Below are 26,953 nucleotides of genomic sequence, written 5' to 3'. Positions count from 1 at the left end.
GTAAAACTGCTTCCCTGAGGCTCCTCCCTTGAGGTTCCAAGGTTGTAAATCGTTCAGGGAGGAGACAAGACTTCTCGTTCCCCTGTCCAGAGGCGTGTGGGTTTGAAGTGTCAATCCTGTGGTTAACAGCTCAGTGCCTCAACCATTGTGCCACCAGGATCCCTAAGCAACAGCTCCATTATTTTCAATATTCTAGAAAAGGTTTTACTCCCACTTTGACTTCTAAATTTTAAAACGCCTCCACCTCTCAGGGGCATGGGGGTGGGGGACCTTTCAATGACTGTCAGTTAGTGTGAGGACAGCAAGGTGAGCTAAGGCTTTAGTTTATTTAAGGAAGCTACCAGCGCATTTCCACTCTGAATGTCTCTCTGCGATAGGGGGTGTGGGAGACCTCCTTCAGTTCCACAGACACAGCTAGTAGGATAAAGCCTCCTTTTATTGACTTTTTTCCTCAATAGAAAAATCAACAATACAGGCAGTCTTCAGATTGTGAAAACACCTGTTTCTAAGCTTTTTTTTTTTTTGATTGGGTAGGTAAGTCGACACAGGTGTATATGGTTCTTATTTAGCCTTAATTTATTCTGGAAGCCTTCCCCATGGTGTAAAAGCTGCAAGGGTAAGTGAAGGTGAATGTGAATTAATTTGTTAAGAGTTAGGGTTGATTTAACCCTTTCAAAGTGAGAGCAAATGTACATTAAAGTGGGTTACTCATTGGGCTGCTCCCTGTGAGATCAGCAGTTCAAAACTACCGGCCACTCTGAGGGAGAAAGATGAAACAATGCATTTGAATTGTGCTGGAGAAGAACAAATCAATCGTTCTTGAAAGAAGTACAGCCAGCAGAGGCACGGATGGTGACACCTGGCCTCATCCTCTGAACATGATGTCAGGGGACCAGTCCCTGGGGAAGGACATCATGTGTGGTAAAGTATAGGGACAGTGAAAAATTGTAAGGTGCTGACAAGATGGATTGCTCTAGCAGCTGCAACAATGGGCTCAAGCACAGGAACAATTGTGAGGATGGCACAGGACCAGGCAGTGTTTCCTTCTGCTGTGGGCAGTGTAGCCATGGATCGGAACTAACTGAATGACACCTAACAACGAGTTACCATTTCTGAAACCCAGCGGGGCAGTTCTACTCTGCCCTATTCAGTCCCTGGGAGTTGCAATCAGTTCAACAGTCAGCCGTGAGTTTGAGTTTGAACAGTTGGCTGTAAGTCCACGTTGGTGAGGCAGGGATTTGCTGCTTACTGAACTATCATTTCCATCCTTTCCCAGGTCATACCTCACAGCACTGACACCGATTCAAACACTATCTTCTGAAGGCTTTAAAATAAAAAAGACGTATTTTGTGGGGGAAGAAAAAATTTTAAACGTTCAAATTAACAGATAGATTGAAAGACCCTTGTGCCTTGTCTAGAGGATCCTTGGTGGTGTAGTGGTTATGCCTTAGGCTATGATCTGCATGGTCAACTGTTCAAAACCAACAGCAGCTCCACTGGAGAAAGACTGGGCTTTCTAGGAGTCGGCATTGAAGATGGCAGTGAGTGTTATCTCCTGTCTGGGTCTCATTGCTTTATCTAAATGGAAACTATTTAATTATTTAAAACAAACTCACGGTCATCGGGTTGTGTGGGCTCATGGCCAATCTATAGGGCAGGGTACGTTTCTGCGACTGAACTCTTGGCAGGCGTCGACCCCTTGATCAGTGCGGGCTCACTCCGGGTCACTGTCGGGACACGGGGGTCGCCAGGGGATGGGTGCCCTCTCCCCCAACACCCCAGGGGCGCGAAGGGCTGGGTGGGAAGTTTCCCGCGGACACGGAAGGGCGGCCCGGTCGGTCCCCGTGCCGCCGGCGTCCAGCAGGGGGCGGCGTGGCGCGCGGCCCGCGCGGGAGGAAGTGGCTCAAGTTGGGCGGGCGGCGGCGTGGGGCGTGAGGGGCGGGGCTGGGGGCGTGAGGGGCGGGGCGGGGGCGTGAGGGGCGGGGCGTGGGCGTGAGGGGCGGGGCGTGGGCGTGGGGCGTGAGGCGCGGGGCGCGGGACGCGCGGCGTGGGACGTGAGGCGTCGCGGGCCCTCCCTCCGGCCCGGCCCTTTCCCTGCCTCGCGCGGGCTCGTGTGCCGCGAGGTTCCGGGTCCTGTGACCGGTCAGGCGGTGGCCGCCGGCGAAGAGTCGCGGCTGCCGGGGTCCGTGCGGCCGGCCGGGAGGGCGCGCCCATGGCGGGCGGGGGAGCCGAGGACCCGGTCCGCGGGGCGGCGGTGGCCGCGGTGCCCGAGACCCGCGAGCACCTCTTCAAGGTGCTGGTCATCGGCGAGCTGGGCGTGGGCAAGACCAGCATCATCAAGCGCTACGTCCACCAACTCTTCTCCCAGCACTACCGGGCCACCATCGGGGTGGACTTCGCCCTCAAGGTCCTCAACTGGGACAGCCGGACGCTCGTGCGCCTGCAGCTGTGGGACATCGCGGGTAAGCGGGCGAGGGGCCTTCTGGAAGTTTCGGGCCCGCAGTTGCTCTCGTTGGTGTGCCTTTGCCCTCGGCCTGTCCTGCCCCACTGCGTCCCAGTGAAGAAGCCCAGAGAGGACACGGGGGCTCGGGTGGGTGGCGTCGGGACAAGGACATTGAAAAGTAGGTGAAGCATTTAAAACAGGAGAAAACCAACAGGTGAATAGAATAATCTGATCCTTCTGGAAGTGGGGGCAGAGACCCCTCCGCCTCATCTCCCCCTCCCCCCAGTATCGCCCCCCAATATTCCACTCTGAATATTGCCCCCAGGAGCGGCCAGCTCCTCGCCAGTAGCTCTGCCAGTTTCTAGATGAAAACTGAAGTTCACTCTGAAGAAGTGACTTCCTCAAAGTTACCCTCCTAGCTAGTGACCCCAGAATCCAGATATCACCCCAAAGGGGTTTCTGCACGCCTCCCCGACCTTGTGTTGCCAATGCCTGGCCCTCATTCGGCCACCAGGTCACCGAGATGAAGACAGGGTCAACGTTTCCCTGAGACCCTGCAGCCCTGCCCGTGCCCGGTTCTGAAAGGTGGTCTGGTCTCTCTGGCTTTTGCTCTCACTTGGCATTGGGGATTTCATTTTTTAAAACTCTCTAAGAACTGTACTCATGCTTCATACTCCAATTTATGGAAAGTTCAGCCCTGGCTGGGGTGGGGGGTGGGATGCCTGCTGAGGCGTGACACTGACTAGAGGAACTGTTATTATAGATGTGGGGATTTTGCAATATGGGAATTATGAAACTGGGGAAATTTGAAAGTGCCCGGTTTAACCACGATTGGTGGATTGTTACATGAGCTGTAAGAGCCCTCAATAAAATGGTTTTTTTTAATATACATGAGATAGCTTTTGAACTCAAAAATAAATACCAGTAAATAAAAATGGAAACGTCTATACAAAAAAAGACCAGTCTTTAATAGAACTTTTGAATGGGGGAATGTTCCAAGGTTAGGGGCACCTTAGAACAGATGGTGAACTTGAGGCCCATGGAGGGCCACAGAGAGGAGAGGACAAGTCTATAGTCTGGTAGTGGAGTGTTCTTTCCATTTACAGCGTACTGCTTTGGAGAAAGGACTGTAGAATTAAAACCCATTTCTTTGCTCCACCAGGTTGCAAGAAAGCAGCCATGTCAATCCCTCACAGAAAGGGACTTCACTAGCTTCGGGTCCAGCTTATTATTTTTTAAGTTATAGAAAACCAAAAGCTCATTTGAAAAGTTGTCTTTTCAAGTCAGTTATTGCTTTTGAAATCCTTCCTGCCTGCTCTTGCACGTAACATTTATGAACAGTATTAAGTATTAACCGCCTTTCTCTTGGCAGGGTCATGGTTGTAAAGATTGGTTGACCATGTGACAGTCATTCTCCAGAAAGCCTCAAAGTGGCCATGAGTTTCTCTGAAGATGACTTTAAAGCCCTTGTCTAGGATAGTGGTTGACTCTGCCTTATTCATGTGAGAGTTTGGTATTTAACTCCTAAATGATAAATGGGATGCACTGCAGTGAATTATTTTTAAATCCTTTTTACTCTAAATTAGGTGGAAGTTTACTTTTCAGCCCGTGATTTTTGCATCCAACCACTTAAATCATCTGTCCAACCACCCACTGGCTGCCCTACATCCCTTTGCCTTTTCGCATCTCCCAACTTAACAACTGCCTTACATCTGCATTTAACCCATTACTTCCTCTTCCTCCCACCCACCCCTGGTAACCATCATGTCTCTTTCTTTTGGAGTGAAAACTTTCAACTTGATTTTCATTCTTTCTTTTTTTTTGTAATTAACAAATTATAATATTCCATTTTCTAATTAATGAATTACAATATTCTCATACAGTTGCCATCTTTTGTGATTGACTAACTTTACTCAGCATCATGTCCTCCAAAGCCATATATGTTATGTGCTATTTCACCATTTCATCATTTATCTATATAACTAGGGTTTTGGGGGGTATAGTCTGTTTTTAGGCTACAGCATCAAAAGCTTTTGTTTGAAGTTTAGGAAAACAAAAGGACCAGTAGGCGTTTTCTTACTGGGTACTGCTACTTTTTTCCCCCCGTTTTTTCTTGAACATATTCACCATCTACTGCTGTTGAGTAGATTCCAACACACAATGACCCTATAGGCAGAGTAGGACTTCTTCGGAGAGTTTCCAAGGCTGTAAATCTTTAGGGAGGCAGACTGCCACGTCTTTCTCCCATGGAAGGGCTGATGTGTTCAAACACACCAGCCACCTCACCACCAATTACAGAGCCTGGAAGGGGGAACATCTAGTCTTAATCAGACATAGTTGCCTTGATGCCTTGCTCATTTGCCTAAATCCAAAGATTGCCAGGAAGGAAAGTAAAATGTTAGGTCTTTAAAAAAAAAGGATTTCTGGACATTACATGTCGTGTTTGCTTCTGGAAATTATTAAGCCAGTATGTGTGCTAATTAGATTAGAGATAAGCTTAGGAGGCCATCTGAATTTATGTTTACCATATATAAGGCTTTCAGATATTAAGTCTCAATATTAAGTTAACCAAGAGATTAAAATACTTAGTTTAACCAAAGATAAGGTAGCTAAATAATTAGCTTTGTTTGGTTTGAGTATTTCAGTTGCCACTGAATCTAGTTTATGCCATTTGAATGAAGTAATAATGATATAATGAAGGAAAACTGAAGGCCGTTCCAAAAATTTCCCCCATAGCTAAGCATACTTTCCTTCTGTAATAATAAAATTTAGCTCTATGTAATGCTCAAAGAATGGGAATATTCCTTGGTTGGGAAACAGTAGGTGGAGCCAGCCACTTTGAATAGGACTAATTTAAAGTGTGTGCTAGTACTGGTTAGATTTTGTTTTAGAGGTGGGCAAGGCAACAGAGAAATTATGTCAAGAGTTTCTATTCTTGGAAACTTTGAGTGTGATGAAAAAGACCAAATCCATTGATTGCCATTGAGTCGATCTCAACTTGTGGTGAACCTATAGGACAGAGTAGAACTGCCCCTTTGGGTTCCCAAGGCTGGAAATCTTTCTTCCATGGAGCAACTGGTGGTTTCAAATCGCCAACTTTGCAGTTAGCAGCCCAACATATAACCCACCATGCCACCAGGGCTCCTTGTCAAGTGTGATAGGCAAGAGTTCTGTGAGTGTTTTCTGTACATGTAGCCAAGCAGGCTAATCCTAACTTTTCAAATGGAGAACCCTAGTGACTCAGGTACAGATCTTATGGACGTTTTTATTGTATCATAGGACTCTAACTTTAAAACACAGATTTAAGTGCAGTTTTAGTGGCAGACAATTACTATATATTAATCCAGGCTCATCTTGATATACAGAGAAAGAATTGACATCAGGGATTTCATTTTAATGGGATCCACAATAAATGCCTATGGAAGCATAACCAAACAAAATCCACTGATGTCCACCTGGTTCTGATTTATAACATCACCCTATAGGACAGAGAAGAATTGTTCCCATAGTTTTTCCAAAGCTACAGATCTTTATGGAAGCAGACTGCCATATCTTTTTACAGTGGCGCTGCAGTGGGCTTGAACCACAAACCTTTTTGTTAACAGGTAAGCACTTTAACTACTATGCTACTGACACTCTGTCATTAAAACAGAAGTCATTCCCAAAATCAAAAGACATAATACATTGGGTACATCTACTACAAAAGACGTCTAAAAAGTATTTAAAAGCAAAGCTGCCATCCTTGAGGACTAAAGTGAACCTGACCCAACCCATGGTACTTTCAATTGCCTCCTATACACATGAAAGTTGGACAATGTGTAAGGAATACCAGAGAAAAATCGACACATTTGAATGATGGTATTTGCAAAGAATATATTGAATATATCATCAACTCCTATGTTAGTCTGGGTAGATTAGAACACCAACTCCATTGACTATACATAGGTGTATAAGAAAGCGTTTTATATAAAGAGTAATTGTACATTAAGAAAGCATCCCAACCCAGTCCAGTTAAAGCGCATAAGTCCAATATTAGCCCATATATCCGATATTGATCTATGAAATCCTCTTCAGACTCACAAAACATGCAATGATGCCAAATGCAGGAGGATCACAGGCCAGTGGGTTGAATGTCTTGTGGATCCAGTGGCATTGTAAGCATCTCAGCGCTGGCAGGGTTCTCCACATGGCTTCTCAGGTCCCATGGCATGGAGTCTAACAGCACAGTACCATGTGTCTTGTCAGTAGAGCATCTCTCCAGAATTGAACAGAAAGAGAGTGTGCCTTCTGCCTCCAAGGAGGAAATCTCAGAATTCTCAAGAGAAAGCCATGCCCACGCAGAGACCTCATTGGCTATGATCCAATTGAAACACTAGACTCCATCCCTTCACTCTTAAACCTCTCCAGTTTCAAAGTGACACCAGATTATGTAACTACCACAACTGCCATAAAAGTGAACAAATATGTTCTTGGAAAAGTAGGAACAAAATGCTCCTTAAAAAGTGAGATGTCAAGAATTTGTCTTCCATACGTTGAATGTGTTATTTTGACTGACCAGTCCCTGGAGGGAGGGCATCAAGCCTAGTGAAGGGTCAGCAAAAAAGAGGAAGCTCCTAAATGACATAGATTAACACATTGGCAGCAACAAAGGACCCAAACAAGCAAAGACTGTGAGGGTGGTGCAGTAAGGGCCGTGTTTGATTATGTTGTACATAGGGCCATTATGAGTTGGAATGACTCAGTGCCACTTAATAACAGTCCATCCCAGTGGAGCCATGTTGGCACAGTGATGAAGTGCTTAACTGTTCGCTACAGGCCTTTCGTTCGGTCCCACTCGCCCATCAATTGGAGAAATTCGGGACTGTTTCCTTAGAGATGACAACACTGAACCCTTCGCAGCAGGTATTATAAAGAGCCTGATGGGTCAGTGCTCAACTGAAAATGACAGCGGAAGCCCCAAGTCCATTTGCAGAGTCCCCACATGGATTAAGCCCCTAGTGAATGCCCTCTGGCCACAGTCAAGGGATGTGGATAGCCTTGCTATTGGACAGAGAGCATTTAAAGTTGATTAGGGCAGATGTAGTTGGTTAAAATGTAATATCACTTGAGTCCCTTTTGACCCATTTTAAAGTTGCTTTGGGTCTTATATTTTCTTTCTTTTTGATTGAAGTTTTTCTATGTCTAGTCAAGGTTGCTGGCTTTATTTGTTTGCTTCCTGTTGTGTTTTGTTTATTTTGTCTATATAACATCTAGGAAAGGTATATTTATGGAGACAGTCTCTGGAGCATGGCAGAGGAGTATGGGGGGAAATGAGCTAACAACAATGAGTACAAGAAGAAAATATTTGAAAATTATGTGATAATTGCACAAGTCTTTTTAAATATTGAACTATTAATTGTATGATATGTGAAGTATATCCCATTAAAACTATTTTTTTAAAAAACCCACAGGGGCAGGTGTACCCTGAGCATTGGGTCACTGTGTGTCTGAATTGAAGCACCAGCAATGAGAAGTATTGATTGCACAAGAGTTGTGAAAATATTGAAAAACCTGATATTAGAATTGATCACACGGTGCTGGGTAAATGCCAGTGATGGTTATCATCTCAGTGAACCCCAAAGGGCAGGAATTAATGCTACCCCCATTGTAAAGGTAAAGAAACAGACTTTGAGGACTTCAGAAACAACTCACCCACTTAGTAAGGAAGCCCTGAGGCCTGCTTTGAGAGTCCCTCACTAACCACGTACAGTCCTTGTGCTTAGTCTATTGCAGAGGGTGAACTCCTACAGAATGCTTCGGATAAATTAATCCTTCGGTATTTAAAACAAACAAACAAAAAAAAGAGTGAAGCCTTGAGAACACTTTGGGGCAGTTCAACTATATCCTGCCTTGTTATTCTGAGTCAGAAAGAACAAGTTGGCAAGGAGTTTGATTTTTTTTAAAAAATCCATACCAATTAAGATTGCTGCTCTAAAATATCTAAGTCTTCCATTTAATTTTAAAAAGCACTTATTAAATGCTACTAAATTAAAATGAGACAAGAACTACTTTTTAGGGGAATGGAGTAAGTATGGCTGATCTTTCAAGGCAACAGTTCTCAAACTGTGGGTCGCGACCCCGCGAGGGACAAACGACCCCTTTCACAAGGGTTGCCCATTCATAATAGTAGCAAAATTGCTGTTATGACGTAGCATTGAAAATAATTTTATGTTTGGGGTCACCACAACATGAGGAACTGTGTTAAAAGGTTGCGGCGTTAGGAAGGCTGAGAACCTGTTTTAAGGCTTTTGTAGATGGCAAAGTGATACAAGAGGGCTTCAAAAGTTCATAAGAAAATACATTAAAAGGTAATATAATTTTTCCATGAGCTTTTTGATGCTACCTTGTATTTGACTTAATACTTAGGGTAAACCTATTACTGATAAACCTATGAATATAGAATATTCCAGTTACACTAAGTGGCTGGTCTAGGCTAAATCCTAAAATCAAAACAAAAACAAAAACCTAACAAAGTCTTTTAAGTCTAGTGCACTATCATCTTTGTGTTTACTTGATTTCATTTTTAAAATTAAAATTCTGTATAAAAATTAATGGGAAGCAACTTTTGTTTTTGGGCCATTGAAACCCAAAAAGGAACCAACCTGTTCAGAAGTTCGTGCACTATTTTGCCAAGCATAAAATGCATGCTTGGCAGACTTTGCAAATTAACTAAACACGCATTTTTTCATTTCTTCATATCCATCCCAAGTTAATGCTGATCTTGATCTCTTCACTACATCTTACACACTGCCAGTTATCCTTGTGGTCTCCTCTTCTTTCAGAGCTGACTGCCCTTCATGAACTAGAGTCTGGAATCTTACCTCTGGCACTTTTATGACTTTGGGCATACTAGGGATTATTCATATTCAAGTTTCTTTTAAATAAGAAAAATCTGGGTTTGAGGAGTTATTTTGCATGTAATTATTTGTAGTTTCTGCCTCTGAATTCTGAATTTCATAGTGCTTATTAGATCATTACATGAATAATCCAATTTGTGAAACTTTGCCAGTCCTTAACTTTATTCAAGTTAAATTGCTGTGCCGAGTTATAAACAGAGCTTCTTATCTCATTTTGCTTCCTTAAATCTCTAATTCCTTAATCTTGAAACACCTTGGACTACCATAGTTGGTAATGTGTAATCATAATTGCCCAAGTATGATGATAAGCATAAGAGGGTATTTGTATTTCATGGAAATCCCCCTAATAAAGATGCCTGCTATTTTTCCTTCTTGAATATGTCACTATTCTTACTAGGCTTGGTCAGTACACTTAAGCTGAAAGATACTCTGGCTAGGGGAGACACACAATTTGAATTTGTTTCCAGTTAGTCAACCAAACAATTCTCTCCTAACCATTCTTCTTCTCCTTGTACTCTAGACTCTCTAAGCAACTTCATAGAGGCCTGAGTAACTTCAGCAAGAAAGCATAGCATTTGTTGTTAAAGCCAAGTTGTCTCCAAATTCTGATAAGTACACTGGTTTCAGAGTAGCAAAAAAAAAATTATTTTCTCAATTTTCAAATGTTATAGTTATCCCTAAATTAGGACCTGTAGCTCATAGTATATACTTCTTTTTAATAATTAACCTCTTTGTCATCAATTCAGAATTGCCACTAATACATTTATACTTTTGAAGCACAGTATCTTTAAGATATATTCCTCTTAAAATTCATTTTGTTATTTTTTGTGTGTATAGGTAATTCCCAACTTAGGACAGAGTTTTTATTCCAATGACTGTCATTAAGTCATTGTGATGTAAGGCAAATGCCTCTTTTTTCTTTTTAAAGTTTTCATTATGACCCTTATTATCCCTATCTTTATAGATCTGAATTTTATTTTCTGATGTCCATGTCGTAACAGTGAACCCAGAGTTGTAATGTAATGACTATTGGGTACATGTGCTATTCAATTATAATAGGTTGTTAAGAGTTGAACCTTGGCCAATTATCTATTCATTCTGTTACTTACAACCAACACAGACTCACTGTCAACCAGGCCACTGCATGCTTCCTGGCGGGGTTTTTGTCAGTAAATTCAAGCAGTGAACATCTGTGAATGATAATGGCAGCAACTTTTATTTTGCAACTATGAGTACACATGAAGGAGGATCATAGGAGATACATAGTTTGTTGTAACTCGAACACATAAACTGGGGATTACCAGTACTTTCAAAGTCTGAATCCACAGTGTAGACTTTTCTGCAGGTTCTAGTGGTATTTATTGACATATATTCCAGAGCACAGCTCCTGGATTAAATCTGTGCATAATTCCAGAGATGGAATGTTATTTTCAAAGATGTTATAGGAGAGATTTTACTCATTACATGCAAGGGAGCTCCAAAAAGTTCATGGAGAAAATGTATTAAAGATAATGAAATTTTTCAACAAATTTTAAAAATACACATGTATATATTATCTTGACTTGCTAATTTTCTTAAATTTAGAAAATGCAATTTTCAATTAATCTTTTCCCAAGGCACATACTAAAATATATTGAGAAACTAGAGATGTTGTCTGGGGTAATATCAAGCAAGCACTTCTCTTCTTAAAAAGAAAAACAATGAAGGTCTTAGATTTATAACCCAGAATACTTTATCCTTAAAAATAGTGAGGATTTCACACTTAATCAACACTTAAGTAAGAGAGAATAGACTAAGCCGACAAGTTTAAGTGAAACCATATCATTGCTGTAGAAATATCTTGAATGGTGAAAAAGGTACAAAAATATAAATGTGGGAGACTTTTGAAGCATAAGACAAAAGATCAAGGGAAAGGTTGTCTGGAATTTATTCAGTTATATTTGGAAAAGAGCATTTGCTACTGTTGACCCATGTCATTTCCCCGTGTCTTTTAGAGAAGCAGAACACAGAGAGTACACTGATAGCATGCGTTCAATTTAGGGATCTATGTTGGTCTTCCTGTCAGATAACCAGACACGGTCTTCTTCCTCTTCCCCGCCCCCCCCATTCACTTCTATCTAGATATTTCCCTTATCCATCCTCTGTAGTGGTTTTCGATTGCTTCTTGATGTTAAACTATATCTTTGTTCAGTGTCTGCAGTAATAGACGGAAACATGGGGTAAAATAGATTTGACATCTTCTGACAAAAGGCCTCAGGCAGGGTGGTTTTATGGGAAAGTTGATTCTTTCACAAGTAAGTATGAAGATGGCAGCTCAGAGCACCTTCTGGCAGGCAGCACCAAAAAGTTTTGAGGCACCACGGCTGCTATTTCCTACTCGTCTGCTAAGCCTTCTTTGTCATCCAAGCACATAGAAATGCCCAGCTCCACCTGATACGAGAAATTCACTGTTTCAGTTTCACTTAAGCTGGGAGCATTAGAATCGTGAGAAGGGATTTGGAGGTAGACATATAGCTATATATCTTGCTCATCAATTCAGAATTCCAAGAGGGAGAGACTGGAAATCTACAATATAACAAGTAGTAAGGGTGATTATTGCAGAAGAAAGACAGGCCTTTCTACTCCTGTCAAGAGTTACAGTCTTAGAAACCCATAGGAGCAGTTCTACCGTGTCCTATGGGGTCGCTGTGCGTCTGCATCGAATGCATAGCAGTTAGTGAGTGAGTAATGGGTGATTATAGCTTACATTAAAGTTGAGAACCGTTCTGTTGACCTTGCTGCACCCCGCCATCTGACTCGCCCTCTCATTGCACTCCATGGGCTCTCCACCTTACTGGGCTAGCTTGCGGCTTTCCCCAGTTCCCTCTTCCCAGGCCCTCAGCAGGCTGTAAGTTCCTTTTCCTCAGTTTCATATCACTTTCCAAAATGACATCATCTCTTTATCCCTGTGATGAACAGCAAGGTTTCCCCTTGGAAAGTTGTGTATAGAAACAATGTGTTTCTTGTTCCTGTTGAATGCATTAAGGAGCCCTAGTACCCAATGAATTAAACACTGGGCTCATAAACTCATGTTTGGTGGTTCAAACCCTCCAACTGCTCTGTGGGAGAGAGATGAGGCTGCCTGATCTTGTAAAAATTCACTGTTTTAGAAATTCTATGGAGCAGTTCTGCTTTGTCCTAAACTCAATTTTGACTCATAACCTGTAAGTTTAATCTACACCAGTGGGATTGAATAAATGAGTTGAAAAAGGAAAAAGTTCGCCATCTTAAAATTTTAAAACGTGATATTGGACACAAATCAGTAAAAAAAATTGATATAACTTCCAATTTTAAACTGATTAAAGCCTTCTGTTCATTTTTTTAGTTACCACTAAAGATGTAAATAGTTAAGTAATAACTTAGGCAATAACTTAACTCTAAAATCCTACATGTCTCAAATTTAAAAACAAAACAAAATCCAAACATCTAGAGTGTGAACTACCAAGCATCTGGTAATACGTAATTTTGAGAACTAATTAGTGATACTACTTAGTGAAACTACAAAGCAGTTGTTTTCCTTTTACTTTAGGTACTCTCTTTTTAATTTTCCCTTTTGTTAGGGTTTTGCTACATAAATAGGTTGATTTTATCACAGTCTCAAAAAGCAATAGTATGAGTTAAAATATGATTTGTTCATGTTTATACAGCAACTTTGAATATTTTCCCCTTTAATACTTTAGAGTTCAAGAGCATTTTTAAAGTATGCATTTGTTGATTTTAGGTGTTAATTGGATTTGACTCATATTTGACCTTAAATACAACAGAACCAAATACTTCTTGATCCTGCACCATTCTCACAATCCTTATGCTGTTGTGAACCCATGGTTGAGGCTACTCTGCCAGTCTTTCCCACCAAGGGTCTCCTTCTTTTGGACCAACCCTCTACTTCATCAATCATGATGTCCGCCAGTTACTGATTCCTCTTATCTAACGTAACTCAAGAAAGTGAGACAGCATCTTACCATCCTCACTTCTAAGGAACATTCAGGCTGTAATTCTTTCAAGACAGATTTATTTGCTCTTATGGCAGCCCATATTCGATAATACATCACCAACATGAAAATATACATCACAAACACTACACTTCAAAAGCATCAATTCTGTGTTCTTTTTTTAAAAAATATATTATCTAGCTTTCACATACTTAAGAGGCAATTAAAAAAGGTCATTGGTTGGATCTAACGAACCTTAGCCCTCACAGTGACATCCTTGTACTTCAGCACTTATAAAAGGTCTTGTGCTGCAGTTTTGCTCAGTACACAAATTACTTGATTTATTGACCACTGCTTCCACTAATTTGATGGTGGGTCCAAGTAAATAAAATCCTTGACAACTGCAGTCCTTTCTCTGCTTATCAAGTTGCTCTTAGGTCCAGTTGTGAGTATTTTTGTTTTCTTGTGTTAAGGTATATCCCTGAGATATAGTCAATGTGTCACTAATAGCCATAATTATTCATGTAATGTATTATAATTATGGAATATTAATGCCAGTGGCTAGAATCCCATTTTTGAGGGAGTTTTCTGCAATGCTAATGAACCGGATTAAAGTAGGATTAAGCCCCAACCAAGTCCACCCTTTGTTTCCTTGAGGGTATGCTCTGCTAAAAGAAAGCAGCTATACCTCCATCAAAGAGAGGTATTGCTGTGGACCAATGACTGTATCCTTGCTGTTTACTAATCCTGATATTAGCTTCCCTAATACCTTCCTTTCATTGTGAATATTATTTCTGAGTTCTGTGCAGCCAATGCACCAAATTATCAAACCCAGAATAGATGTAGAGTACCACAGAAGGAATGGTTGGCGTTGTTGGTGTTGTTGTTGTTAGATGCCATTGAGTTGACATGGGCCCATAGTGACACTATGCACAACAGAGGAGAAGCCACATGGACTTAACCCTCATGCAGCCCTGGATGCTGGAACACCCATGTAGAGACCCCTGCCAGCGCTGAAATGTTTACACTTTCACTGACTCAGTTTTCCCCCTGCAGTCGCCATCATTGCGTCTGTTTTATGAGATGGAAGAGGACTTTGTGGATTGGTGTTGGACATACGGGTTAATGGGTTAATGTTGGGTGTGTGGGCTTGGGCAGCACTGGGTTAGGATGTTTTCTTGATGCGCACTTAACCTTTATACATGAGTTTCTGTGGATTTGTTTCTCTAAAGTACCCAGACTAACATGCTGAATATACTCATATAAACCAACCCGAATATCAGCTGAGGCACCTATTTTACCACAAAAACTGTATTAAAAATGTGCTTTAAAAAAAACTCAGTTTACAGTTAAGGTGCGATGTAGGAACAATGAAAAATACAACTTTCCTTTAGTTCCTAAATGCTTCCTCACCACCACCCCCACTATCATGATCCAAATTCTGTGCAAGTCTGGCTAGACCAGAGGATGTGCACTGGTACAGATAGGAACTAGAAACACAGGGAATCCAGGGCGGATGATTCCTTCAAAACCAGGGGTGTGAGTGGCGATACTGGGAGGGTAAAGGGAGAGTGGTTTGGAAAGAGGGGACCGATTACAAGGATCTATATGTGACCTCCTCCCTGGGGGACGGACAACAGAGTGTAGGTGGAGGGAGACGTCAGACAGGGAAAGATATAACAAAATAATAATTTATAAATTATCAAGGGCTCACAAGGAAGGGAGGGGAGCTGGGAGGGAGGGGAAAATAGTGAGCTGATGTCAGGAGTTTAAGTGGAGAGCAAATGTTTTGAGAATGATTAGGGCAAAGAATGTACAGATGTGCTTTACACAATTGATATATTTATGGATTGTGATAAGCGTTGTATGAGCACCTAATAAAATGATTATATATATATATACTGATGGTGCCCATCTATCAAAAGATATAGCATCTGGGGTCTTAAAGGCTTGAACGTAAACAAGCAGCCATCTAGCTCAAAAGCAACAAAGGCCACATGGAAGAAGCACACCAGCCTGTGTGATCACGGGTGTCAAAGGGATCAGGTATCAGACATCAAAGAACAAAAAGTCATATCATTGTGAATGATGGGGAGTGCGGAAGGGGGACCCAAAGCCCATCTGTAGACAACTGGACATCCCCTTACAGAAGGGCCGTGGGGAGGAGAGGAGCCAACCAGGGTGCAGTGCAGCAATGATGAAACATACAACTTTCCTCTAGTTCCTAATTGCTTCCTCCCTACCCACTATCACGATCCCAATTCTACCATGCAAGTCTGGCTAGACCAGAGGATGTACACTGATATAGATAGAAACACGGGGAATCCAGGACACCTGATACCTTCAGGACCAGTGGTGAGAGTGGCAATACTGGGAGGGTGGAGGGAAGGTTGGGTGGAAAGGGGATCTGATTACAAGGATCTACATGTGACCTACTCACTGGGGGACGGACAACACAAAAGTGAGTGAAAAAAGACATCTGACATTGTAAAACATGAGAAAATAATAAATTTTAAACAATCAAGCCTTCATGAGGGAGGGGGAGTGGCGAGAGAGGGGGGAAATGAGAAGCTGATACCAAGGGCTCAAGTAGAAAGAAAATGTTTTGAGAATGATGAGGGCAGCAAATGTACAGATGTACTTGATATGTATGTATGTAAGGATTGTGATAAGTATTGTATGAGGCCCCAATAAAATTATTTAAACAAAAAAAATCTGTATGAGCGCCCAATAAAATTATTTATTTTAATAAAAGAATTATTTGTTGTCAGTAATAGTTTGACTTTAAACAATACCACCAATTTTAGCATGTTAAATATTGACATGTAATGCTGCGGTAAGGTTATAATGACTTGATAAAGGAATAGTATAATGGCTTATAGTTATTGTAATGACATCTACCATATATACTTGAGTATAAGCTGACCTGAATATCAGCCGAGGCACCTAATTTTACCACGCAAACTGCTTTAAAAATGTGCTGAAAATTCAGTTTATACACAAGTATATACGTCATATATATTCGGCTTATACACAAGTATATATACGGTATGTGGATTCATATTGTAATCTCTTGCATATAAAACCCAAGTGTATTTGAATATCACATTATTACCTAGAGAAAATTAAAAATAAATTCTTAATGGTTTGATAATTTTCCATTGAGAACCACTGACTATTTCTTCTCATTGGAATCACCAGAAGACCCTGAGTAAAAGAAACTCAACCATTTTATGAGATTGTCATCTCAAAATTAGCCTTCAAAGCTGGCTGCACCAGAGCAAGAGCACTGACAGCAAGTGGTTCTGCTTGGAAGTGGCAATCCCAGTCACATTATTCACCAAGATTCATGCCATAGCTATTCCTAACTTCAAGGGGGCAGACCCCCCCCCCCATGTACTGGCAAGTCACTCTCTGCATGCCATATATTGAGAAGTGGAGGAGAACCAAACATTCATAAACAGTAGTGAATTTCATGGGAGTTCTTTGCTTTAGCTAATTATAAGGCCATTATGTTACTTTGAGGGCTCAAATGTGCCTGAATTAAGCCATGATATTTTTAATCACCTCATATGCATGTGAAATGAATAAGGAAGATCAAAGAATACTTGATACACTTGACTTATAACACTGGCAAGGACTATTAAACACATCATGGACTACCAGAAGAACAAACAAATCTGTCTTGGAAGAACTGGCAGAGACTGCTTCTTAGAATAGAAGTGAGGATGGTGAGACTTTGTGTCAAATACTTTGAACATGGTATCAGGATATACCAGTTCCTGGAAAAGGACGTCAGTAAGAGGAAGACCCTTGTTAAGAGGGATTGACAAACACTGGCTGCAACAATGGGCTCAAATATAACAATTGTGATGATGGTCCAGTGTAGGGCAACATTTCTTTCTCTTGTACTTAGGGTTGTTCAGAGTAGAAACCCAGTTGAGGCATCTAACAACAACAAAATTACCCAGGGAACAATCATAACAAAGACATGGGACTCTATCCTTACTCTAGTAGTAGTAATTGTGTAGTATGCTAAACTGAAAGGATTTCACCTCTCTACGCTTATGCTATCAAGTACATTCTGACTTTCAGGGGAGTACTGTCCCTGTGGGCTTCTGAGACTGACTTTTTATGGGAGTAGAAAGCTTGCTTCATCATTCTCCACCGGTGTCATTGGTGGTACCAAACTGCTGGCTTTTGCGGTTAACAACCCAAAATATAACTACTAAGACTCCATATGCAGAAAGCCTCTTCTAACTTATACATAGTTAAGTCTAGGTATATTTTGTTAGGTTTTATGTTAAAATTGTCTTTACGTACTGATTCATCATCTCCTTTTACTACTCCCTAATTAAACTTCAGTGTTTTAGAGAGTTTTTTTTTTATAAACTTTGAAAAAAAGAGGCAATGCTAACACATCTGAAGCACTAATGATTTACTTCAGAATTGTTCAGAATAGATTATGAACTCAATATAGGAAATACATTTTACTATTACAGAAAAAAAACAAAATACCTAAATAATCTGAGCACTTTGCTGGACCACTTATATCTGATTCTCATTGCTTAGTTCTTAAAGTTAAAACATAGGAACCTGAAATATTGACACATAAGACTTTGGGAGGAATGTCTTAAGATTTTTATGGTTTCTAAGACCAGTTGGCAAAATGGTACAATGCTAACTTTGTATAAATGTCAGCATTGTGACTAAGTAAACAGTTGACTGAGCATATTTATTTTACCCACAAAACTTGTGAACATGGCAGTGGAGTTGCTTTTCTTTCTTTTTTTTAGTTTCATATATATGCATTACGTTAGGCAGGATTCTCTAGAGAAAAAACAGGACACTTATGATTATATCGGTGTATCAATCTATTGATCTATCTGAGGATAGATTTATAGAGCATGAAGGAATATAACAGCTAATTAGTCCACAAGCAGTGCAGAGAGCTCAGTTCAATTCACTTCCTTGGAGTAATTAATACATACTAGAAGCCCTTTAACTCAGGAGGGCTGCTGGGTCCAAGGTCAAGGAAGGAGACAGCTTAGTCTTCCCTCAGGCAGAGCAGGCAGTCTGCCTACAGGCAGCAAACATCAGGGTGGGTCACCAATAGTCAGCAGCTCTGGAGCTTAGAGAAGCAGGCCTGGATGGAATATCAAACTCAAGCAATACAAGATGACAGGATCCACCAGCCTCAAGTTCAAATGATGTATACACCATCAAGGTGGCAAAGCAGGTCTTGAAGGAACCTCAAGCTCTAGGGACAGGATCGACAGGTTGGCTGTCCCACAGGTAGTGTATAGCTCACAAGTTGAGGCAGAGAACTAGTTACTGTATATCCTTGAGTATAAGCCAACCCAAATATCATCTGCGGCACCTAATTTTACCATAAAAACAGCATTAAAATGTGCGGGAAAAACTCATTTCTTCTACATGAGTATATATGGTAAACAGCTGCACTCTGGTTTGATCACCAAAGAGCAAGAGAGAGAGGGCAGGCCTTGCTGAGCCATTACCTTTGCTCTCCAATCAAACTGACCTTATTAATCCCACATATTCCTATTCGCCAGGTTGACACAATCACAATAAACCTACCCATCACACTCAAGTATGGTTATAAAGGCTTTATATATGACATTCAGATATTTTAACTATCCCAATAGAGCTTCAGATAACTGAAGAGGTATCACAAAGCAGATCAACTTTAAGGTCATTCTTTTAAGATGTTTTCTTTTTTCCATCATCTCATCAATCAATATTTCAGATTATATCAAAAACAAAAATTCAATGCTATCAAGTAGATTCTGACCCATAGTGATCTTATAGGACAAAGTAAAACTGCCCCTGTGGGTTTCAAAGCAGTAACTCCTTATGGGAATAGAAAGCCTCAGCTTCCTCTGGTACATCAGCCAGTGGTTTCAAACTGCTGACCTTGCAGTTAGTGGACTAACATGCAACCACGATGCCATTTGAAAGTATATAATATGCTTTTGGAGAAGAAAGCATTTCACATTTGGGGACAGCTTTTGCATTTTTACTATCAACATAATATAGAAAAAGCTTGCTTGTCATATATTTTAAGAAAAAGTGACATATCATAACATGTTTATCACAAGTCAGATAGTTGCAGACCTTAAGGGTGCATTAATCACCATTCATTTTTCCAAGCTTTAGAAGTGAAAGGCCATTACAAGATATTTCAGAATGCCTGACACCACACTCCCATAAGCCTAGTTGGAATCACAGACCTGCATTCTCATCTTCTATAATCTGCAGCTAAAATCCTCACCAAGCCTCTCTATTTTGTCCTCTATGTCAAAAGTCTGATAAAATCTACTAAGCTGTATGTATGTGTATATTTTTTAACCAAAGCATTCAACAGAATTCAAAGTATTTTTTTAAGTACAGTGCTATTTGAAGGACATGGCAGTAAGACAAACAACTGTACTGCTTTTTGTTCTTTACTAGTAGGTGCCCATGCCTCTGCCTTCTCGAGAGGAGGTCAGGCTTGCATATTGAGTCAAAAGTGGGTATAGGCTAGAGATATGAAGGAAAGATGAAATGAGAACATGAGCTACTTTATCTCATGACCATGTCTAATCTTTTGGGAGTAGAATTTTAGCCAGTGTACTTATCTTCTTCCTTCAAGCTTCCTTTTCTTTTATTCTTGTCTCCTTCCCTCCACTCCAGCTATTTTTTAAATGCCCTTTACTATTCCTCATAGAACAAGGATTAAGTGACTGATTTTTGTCCTCTGATATTTATAAAGAATGGGTTAGACATGTGCAGAACATGAAATTAGCTTATTGTTTACTCAAACCATTTTACCAGCTACTTCTCTTTTTTTGGGTGTGTGTGTGTGTGTTTTGCCAGTTTAGGTTGCTATAAAATGTAAGACATTTGTTTATAGTATTATTATTAAGGTTGAAGAGATTACATCAAATTATGTTTGAATCATGGTTCTTTAATCTCTTATGATTTCTTTGTAGGACAGGAGCGGTTTGGCAACATGACCCGAGTATATTATAAAGAAGCTGTTGGGGCTTTCATAGTCTTCGATATATCGAGAGGTTCCACATTTGAGGCGGTCTTAAAATGGAAGAGTGATCTTGATAGCAAGGTCCATCTTCCAAATGGCAGCCCTATTCCTGCTGTCCTCCTAGCTAACAAATGTGACCAGAAAAATGGCGACCATAACCCTTCACAGATAGACCAGTTCTGCAAACAACATGGCTTCAGTGGATGGTTTGAAACTTCTGCAAAGGTGAGATGTGATTTGCTTTCTGAACCTGCTCTGCTGTTTAGATCTAAAACTTGAGCTCTAGTTGTAAGGTGCTCTGAAGGATTTCTTTGGGTGGTTTCTGGAAGCCTAGAGAAAGTGAAAACTTAGCATGGCTAAGTGATTGCTTCTATCAGGGTGCAATAATGGTGCTATCAAAATTGACCAAAGGGAGGGCCATAGAGGGGGGCAGAGTTTTGAAAAAATTATTATTAAAATAAAAATGGGCTACTTACTTAGACCAGAGAAGAAAAATGACATTTTCTGTGAGCACAATGTTTTGATTTTCACAGTGGCTTAAAGTAACCAGGGGTGTGTCTGGTGAAGCTGTAGATCCCTTGTAGGGTTAATGTGAAGGCCTGAGAGAAGACTCACTCAAATGATACTTAAAAGAGTTTTAGATGAACTGAGTATGAAAGAATACAGCAAGGGGAAACCATTAACACTTGTGACATCATTCTTCATGAATAACAATAAAGACTTTTTGTTTTTCTGTCCTATATGAAAACTATATCAAATGTTTTCAAAGGAAGGGGAAAATAGATTTTTCAATTCTGACCTGGAAATAGGACACTTATGTTGATTATCAAAAATCTTAATAGTCTAGATATATTAAAAAAAAACAGTGCTAGCAATCACAAGTACAAAACACCAGGAAATGTTTGTGTTTGTATTTCAGAAATTTCAAAGAATAAGGTCAAAGAACAGTCAGCCTTTTTAAAGCATGATTAAATATATATGAAATTTTATGGTGGCAATAAAACCTTAAGCCCTAAGTATAGTGTCATCGTAATACAATTCTGACTTTTTATAGTTTTCCATTCTGTTTTGTGTTTTTAACTTATATTTATGTTGTTAGAAGCATTGAGTAAAATTCCACCTCCTTGATTGTGACCCAATAGCATGAAGTAGAACTGTGTTACAGAATTCCCAAGGCTGTACATTTTTACAGATGTATACTCTTACATGGTTATCCAATAGCCTGACTGGTGGTTTGAACAACTGACCTTTGGGTAACAGCTGTGTGCTATAACCACCAGGAATCCTTCATATATAATATAGGTAGACATATACATATAGAATGAATGCCTTTGATTCAATTGCACTTTGTGGTGATGCCATGAGTACACAGCAGAATTACACTTTTGAGGATTTTCATTGCTAGGATACCATAGAAACCTTGCTTCTGAGGTGCCTCTAGGTGAGTTTGAACTGCCACCTACCACTTTTTGCAACCACCCTGCCAACTTTTCCGACCATACACTAGAGATGCACCCTCAAAATAAGACGACTATTTAGTGCCCTTGAGGATCAGGATCATGAAATAAAAGATATGAGTGACAGTACACGCACAAAATCAGTTCCAAAAAGATGGAGAACAGTGATAGAGTAAGAGGGTTTCCTAGAAACAGGTGCTGGCTCCTAAGATGAAGCCTATTTGTTTCAATAAATACATTCCAACATCTTAAAAATTGGTCTTACAATTAGTTCAGTGGACCAATGGAGCATCTGAACATTAGTCTCCATAGGACCCAGAGACCTGCAGAAACAGATGGTGCCTGGCAGCCACCACCAACTCTCTGAAAGGGCTCACATTAGAAGGTCCTGGGAGAGTTGGGGAAGAGTACGGAACAAAACTCAAATCATAAAGCAGACCAGACCTTCTGGCCTGATACAGTCAGGTGGAACCACTGAGACTCTGGCCCTCGGTCACCTTTCATTTCTGGAACTGAAGTCGCCCTTGTGGCTCAGTTTTCAGGCAAACAATCAGCAGGTCTGTAAGGGAACAGCAACACTAGTGAGGTATGCAGACCATAGAATAGTCAACCCTCTGGGTTCAAAAGGGCAGCATTTAGCCAAGGACAAACTTTAGAGGGTAAGGGAAAAAGGAAGCATGGAAACAGGGAACCCAGGGAGGAAGTGAGACAAGTGATGCTAAGTTGAGGGTATTGAAATGAATGAAATGAAACAAAATATGGATGAATTGTTGAATGTAAACTCTGATGATCTGCTCTGTAAACTTTGACTGAATTCACAATAAAAAGTTTAAAAAATCATAGCCTCTGAGTACAAAACCTCTACCACTCAAGCTTTCCCTCCATGCTCCACCAAAAAAGTTGACTTCCTAAGCCACCCTGTTCCAGCTCCCTGGAGGCTAATACTAAAACAAACAACAACCAAAAATCTGGGTAGTTTCCACATACTCCAGGCTTAAAGAGAAGTGAGTCAAGCACATCCCTGTATGCTAATGTTCATTGAAGCTTTATTCAAAATAGTCAAAAGGTGGATGCAACCTGCATGCTCATAAACAGATGAATAGATAAACAAAATGTGGTGGTGTAGACATACAAAGGAATGAAGTGTGAATACATAATCGAACATGGGTAAAACTTAGCAATGCTTAGTAAAATAAGGCATACCAAAAGCATAAATTCTATGTGATCCACTTACATGAAATATCGAGAATACACAAATGCATAGTGACAAAAGTTTCTCAGTAATCAATTACTGGGAAGCAGGGGTCAAGGAGGAGCCCCATGGCATAGTGGTTATGTATTGCGTTGCTAGCTTCAAGGTCAGCAGTTCGAAACCAGCTGCTCCATGGGAGAAAGACAAGGCTTTCTATATCTGTAAAGAGTTACAGTCTCAGAGACTCACAGGGGTAATTCTCTCCTGTCCTACATGGTCACTATGAGTCGGCCTGGACTCAATGGCATTGAGTTTGATGTTTAGATTAGGGGGTCAGGGGAGTAGGAGGGGTTGGTTAGGTGCTGCATATTTCGGGGGATAATGAGAGCTTCTTGGAAGTAGATAATGGTGATGGCTATACATTGTGTGGATGTAATTAATGTCACTGAGTAGTATACTTAAAATTATTAAAATGAAAAAAATTATTAAAATGGTAAAAGAAAATCATATATTTTACCACAATAAAATTTTAAAAGTAGTTGAATAAATAAACAGTAGTAGAGGAGGAGAGATGAAGTTCAGAAATGCGGCCTACATGCTAAGCCAAACCAGAGCAAAGATATTGCAGCAGAAAAGGTTTCTTAAGGCAGGACTTTCTCTGGACAGCTGTGCCCTCTGTCTGCTCTGTACATCTCTTGAGTGATGTGCTTTGGTTCCTCACTTCCTTGCTATAGTAACATTGGCACAATAAACCAAAAAACTCTTTGTCGTCGAGTCGATTCTGAGTTGGTGATCTGCATGAGGCAGAGTAGAATGGCCCTCTCTGGTTGCCAAGGCTGTAATCTGTTCAGAAGCAGACTGCTACCTCTTTTTCCTGCCAGAGAATTGGTGAGTTCACACCTCTGACCATTCAGTTAGCAGCCAATCCATCACCACTGTTCCTCCAGAGTGCCTTAACTGACACCAGACTGTTACTTATCTTCCTGGTGGTGTTAATATTGCATGTTAGTTATCTAAGATGTTACCACTGGGGGGAAATGTGAGGGTACCTAGAATTTTTTAAATAGTATCTTTGGACCCTTTTTAAAAGTTTGATGTTATTTGAAAATCAAAAGTTAACTGTAAAAAGCATCATTAGGTTGCTTGTGGAGTATGTAGAGTCACACAGACGTTTCACAGCTGGTGCTTGCTTAGGTTATCCTTCGTGGACTCACATTGTGTCAGGTTAACTTACAATCATTTGTCTGCAGAGATGGAGGAATGCCATGGCGCGTTTATTTTATTTGAATGTGGTTTGAGCCCTTTAACTACTTTTTATTTCTTTCTCTTGTTTCCCTAATACTTGAGTTCAATATTATAGGACAGGAATTTGTCAGTCATTTATGGGAGTGGTGCCACAGCAGGGTAAAAGTTTGCTTTTGTCCATCTAGATAGCACAATACGCAGCCCGGCAGCACTGGTAAGCATGGGGCTGCTAACCACAAAATTGGCGGTTGTAACTTACCAGGCAGTGCATGGGAGAAATGGGGCTGTACTTACCACTTCAAAAACCCTCGGTGGCAGTTCATTCTCAGCATTTGGACTGCTACGAGTTGGAATTGACTCGATGGCGGTGAGTTGGTTCGGTTTCTTAGAGAGCTTATTAATGCTCAGTTAAGATTTTTTAAATAGAGACATCATAAAGAATGAAACGTTATAAAGAAAACCGGTTCCATTGTCATATTTTGAATAGCATTGGGCTCTTAGGGACGAGGCATTGGACAGGAGATGGTAGGGATGTACTTCCGTGCCACTTGTTTTGTCTTAGTTCCCACGACAACACTTCAAGGGATTCGTGCTGATTTTGTGACTCATTTCTCCATTGCAGGATAACATAAACATAGAGGAAGCAGCCCGATTCCTGGTAGAGAATATACTTGCAAACCACCAAAGCTTTCCTAATGAAGAACATGACATGGACACAGTGAAACTGGATCAGGATACCTTGCGAGCAGAGAGCAAATCTCAGTGCTGCTAACAGTGCTCTAGGTTTGATCACGCCCACCACAGCCTGACTCCATTCCAAGCAGATCCCCGGGAAGGGAGTCCCACTGACAGGCTGCCTTGTGAGTCTTCACACAGAGGCCATTCCAGCGTCAGCATGCTCCAGCCTCAGCTGTTACACAGGGTCCTCCAGTGGAGACCCTCCTGGGGGCGCTGCAGCTGCGCAGAAAGAACACGGCGGCTTTGGTGGTTGCCATTCTGTTGAGGCTAATGTTGACATTTGTTTGCCAGCTTCTCGAGTGCACCTCCGCAGGATTTGCTAGGCTGCCAATTGTGGCCTTGAGAGTAAGCAAGGGGGGTGTTAATAAAGTGTGCTATTTTCTGGTGATGTCATGAGTCTATGTTATTGTCCCACCTTTTAGTAGAGTGAGGTGAGCTTTGTTTGGACATTGCCAGAAGGAGCCTGATGTTCCTGTTCTGCATTTTTTCCCATTTCAAAATGATGGTACTTCACGTAAAATTGTTACCCTGACTTGTTACGGATGCCATCTTCTGCGTCTGGTTGTTAATGTTATGGCAAAATACAGATCAGCGTTTTTTTCTTCTTTCTCCCTAGTTCTTACATCTCTCTCCTTCCTGTGCATTTATAATTGATAATACTAACTAGAGTCTGTTTCAATACAAATTTGTAGTAATAGTGGTCAAGGAGAGACTGTGTATCAATGCATATACAATGAAATTTGAAATTCTGTAGTATGAATTGTGGTAGAAACAGGCTGATGTGTCGTTTTTGTAAGGTATTGAGCATTTAACATTAATACCTGAGAAATTTAATGCAGGCTCGCAACAACTGTATTACCATTTTAACCAAATTTGGGGGGTGGAAATAAGTGTTTGGACTAAATCCTTTGCTTTGAGTTAATACAGTTCCAGACAGTAAAACAGGCATGTAATTTTTTTCCTTAGAAAACTTTGTATTTACTCACTTTTGTCTCCTATTTTCATGGGGTTACATGATACATGTGACAGGTCGAATTTCTTCCCTTCTGAACAATTTCAAAGACCTTTTGAAACAATCCAAAGCTAATGCACAATGAGACATTGACTGTTTTTCTGTACATTATGTGTGAACTTGGATAGAAGAGATCCGTGTATTCTCTAAGAGGAGAGATTGAAAATAGAATTCATGCAATTGTATTTTCTATAGCGGTTTATCCTGGGAATAAATAGTAATTTCCATGACTTATAACCTAGTTCTCTCTTCCACATTGTACCTGAGGCTCACCTAAAAATAACAAGTGAGTTATATGGTGAAGTAAGCAAGTCCTTTGACCTCTCTGGACACTCATTCTATATTGAATCAACTTTTTTTTCAGGATGAAGTAGAAAGAAGACTTACTTAAATAACATAGTTAAAAACAGAACTCCTTGTGATTTTTCTATTAGATCTTACTTCCTAAGAAACACACATGACATACTTTTTATTTTTTTCTTAGTCTAGGTTCAAAGTACATTTTTAAACCTTTTTTTTCATATTCCACAGTGCAGTTGTCTAAATAGTATAAAAATTTGGTGTCATTTTTTCCCTAAGTTACAAATAAGAAGCATCTTCTGGGAAGTCTCAGAATGATACTGCACTCTCCTTGGGGTGCTTTTAAATGTATCGATTTTAATCTTTTCAAGAAAGCTAGGATGTTTCATTCAGCAATGGATTTACTTTCTTTGCTCATTGTTTCTATATTTGTTATGTGAGTTTAGGTTCATCGTAAGGATTAACACTGCCTTAAAAATGGTTTCTCTAAACATTCAGGATATGCCAGAATGTGTAATGACTTAATATATTTACTGTTTCCTAGAATTATAAATAATTATAACTGAGTAAATGTGGTTTTTTAATCACTAAATTCTAAGAGTTTATTTTTGTAACTTAAACCCAAAATTGGAATTTAGGTTAAGCTATGTAAATTGT

At 40.5% G+C, this 26,953-nt stretch overlaps 1 protein-coding gene across 2 annotated transcripts; it reads left to right on the top strand.

The window, feature by feature from the left end:
- Positions 1-2,068: 2,068 nt before the first annotated feature.
- RAB32 (RAB32, member RAS oncogene family) lies at positions 2,069-25,372 on the top strand. Of its 2 annotated transcripts, none has more exons than XM_075554423.1 (3): positions 2,069-2,462; positions 20,477-20,577; positions 24,869-25,372. In XM_075554423.1, the coding sequence occupies exons 1-3, from the start codon at positions 2,213-2,215 to the stop codon at positions 25,016-25,018; spliced, it is 501 nt and encodes a 166-aa protein (XP_075410538.1). In that variant the 5' UTR covers positions 2,069-2,212; the 3' UTR covers positions 25,019-25,372. The 2 variants fall into 2 exon arrangements, with proteins under 2 accessions (XP_075410538.1, XP_075410537.1); XM_075554422.1 differs by having other exon boundaries at positions 2,074-2,462; positions 20,303-20,577.
- The last annotated feature ends 1,581 nt before the right edge of the window (positions 25,373-26,953 follow it).

The sequence above is a fragment of the Tenrec ecaudatus genome, chromosome 7 (assembly GCF_050624435.1).
Source record: "Tenrec ecaudatus isolate mTenEca1 chromosome 7, mTenEca1.hap1, whole genome shotgun sequence".
NCBI classification, from domain to species: domain Eukaryota; kingdom Metazoa; phylum Chordata; class Mammalia; order Afrosoricida; family Tenrecidae; genus Tenrec; species Tenrec ecaudatus.
This window is presented reverse-complemented; position numbering and strand designations above follow the sequence as displayed.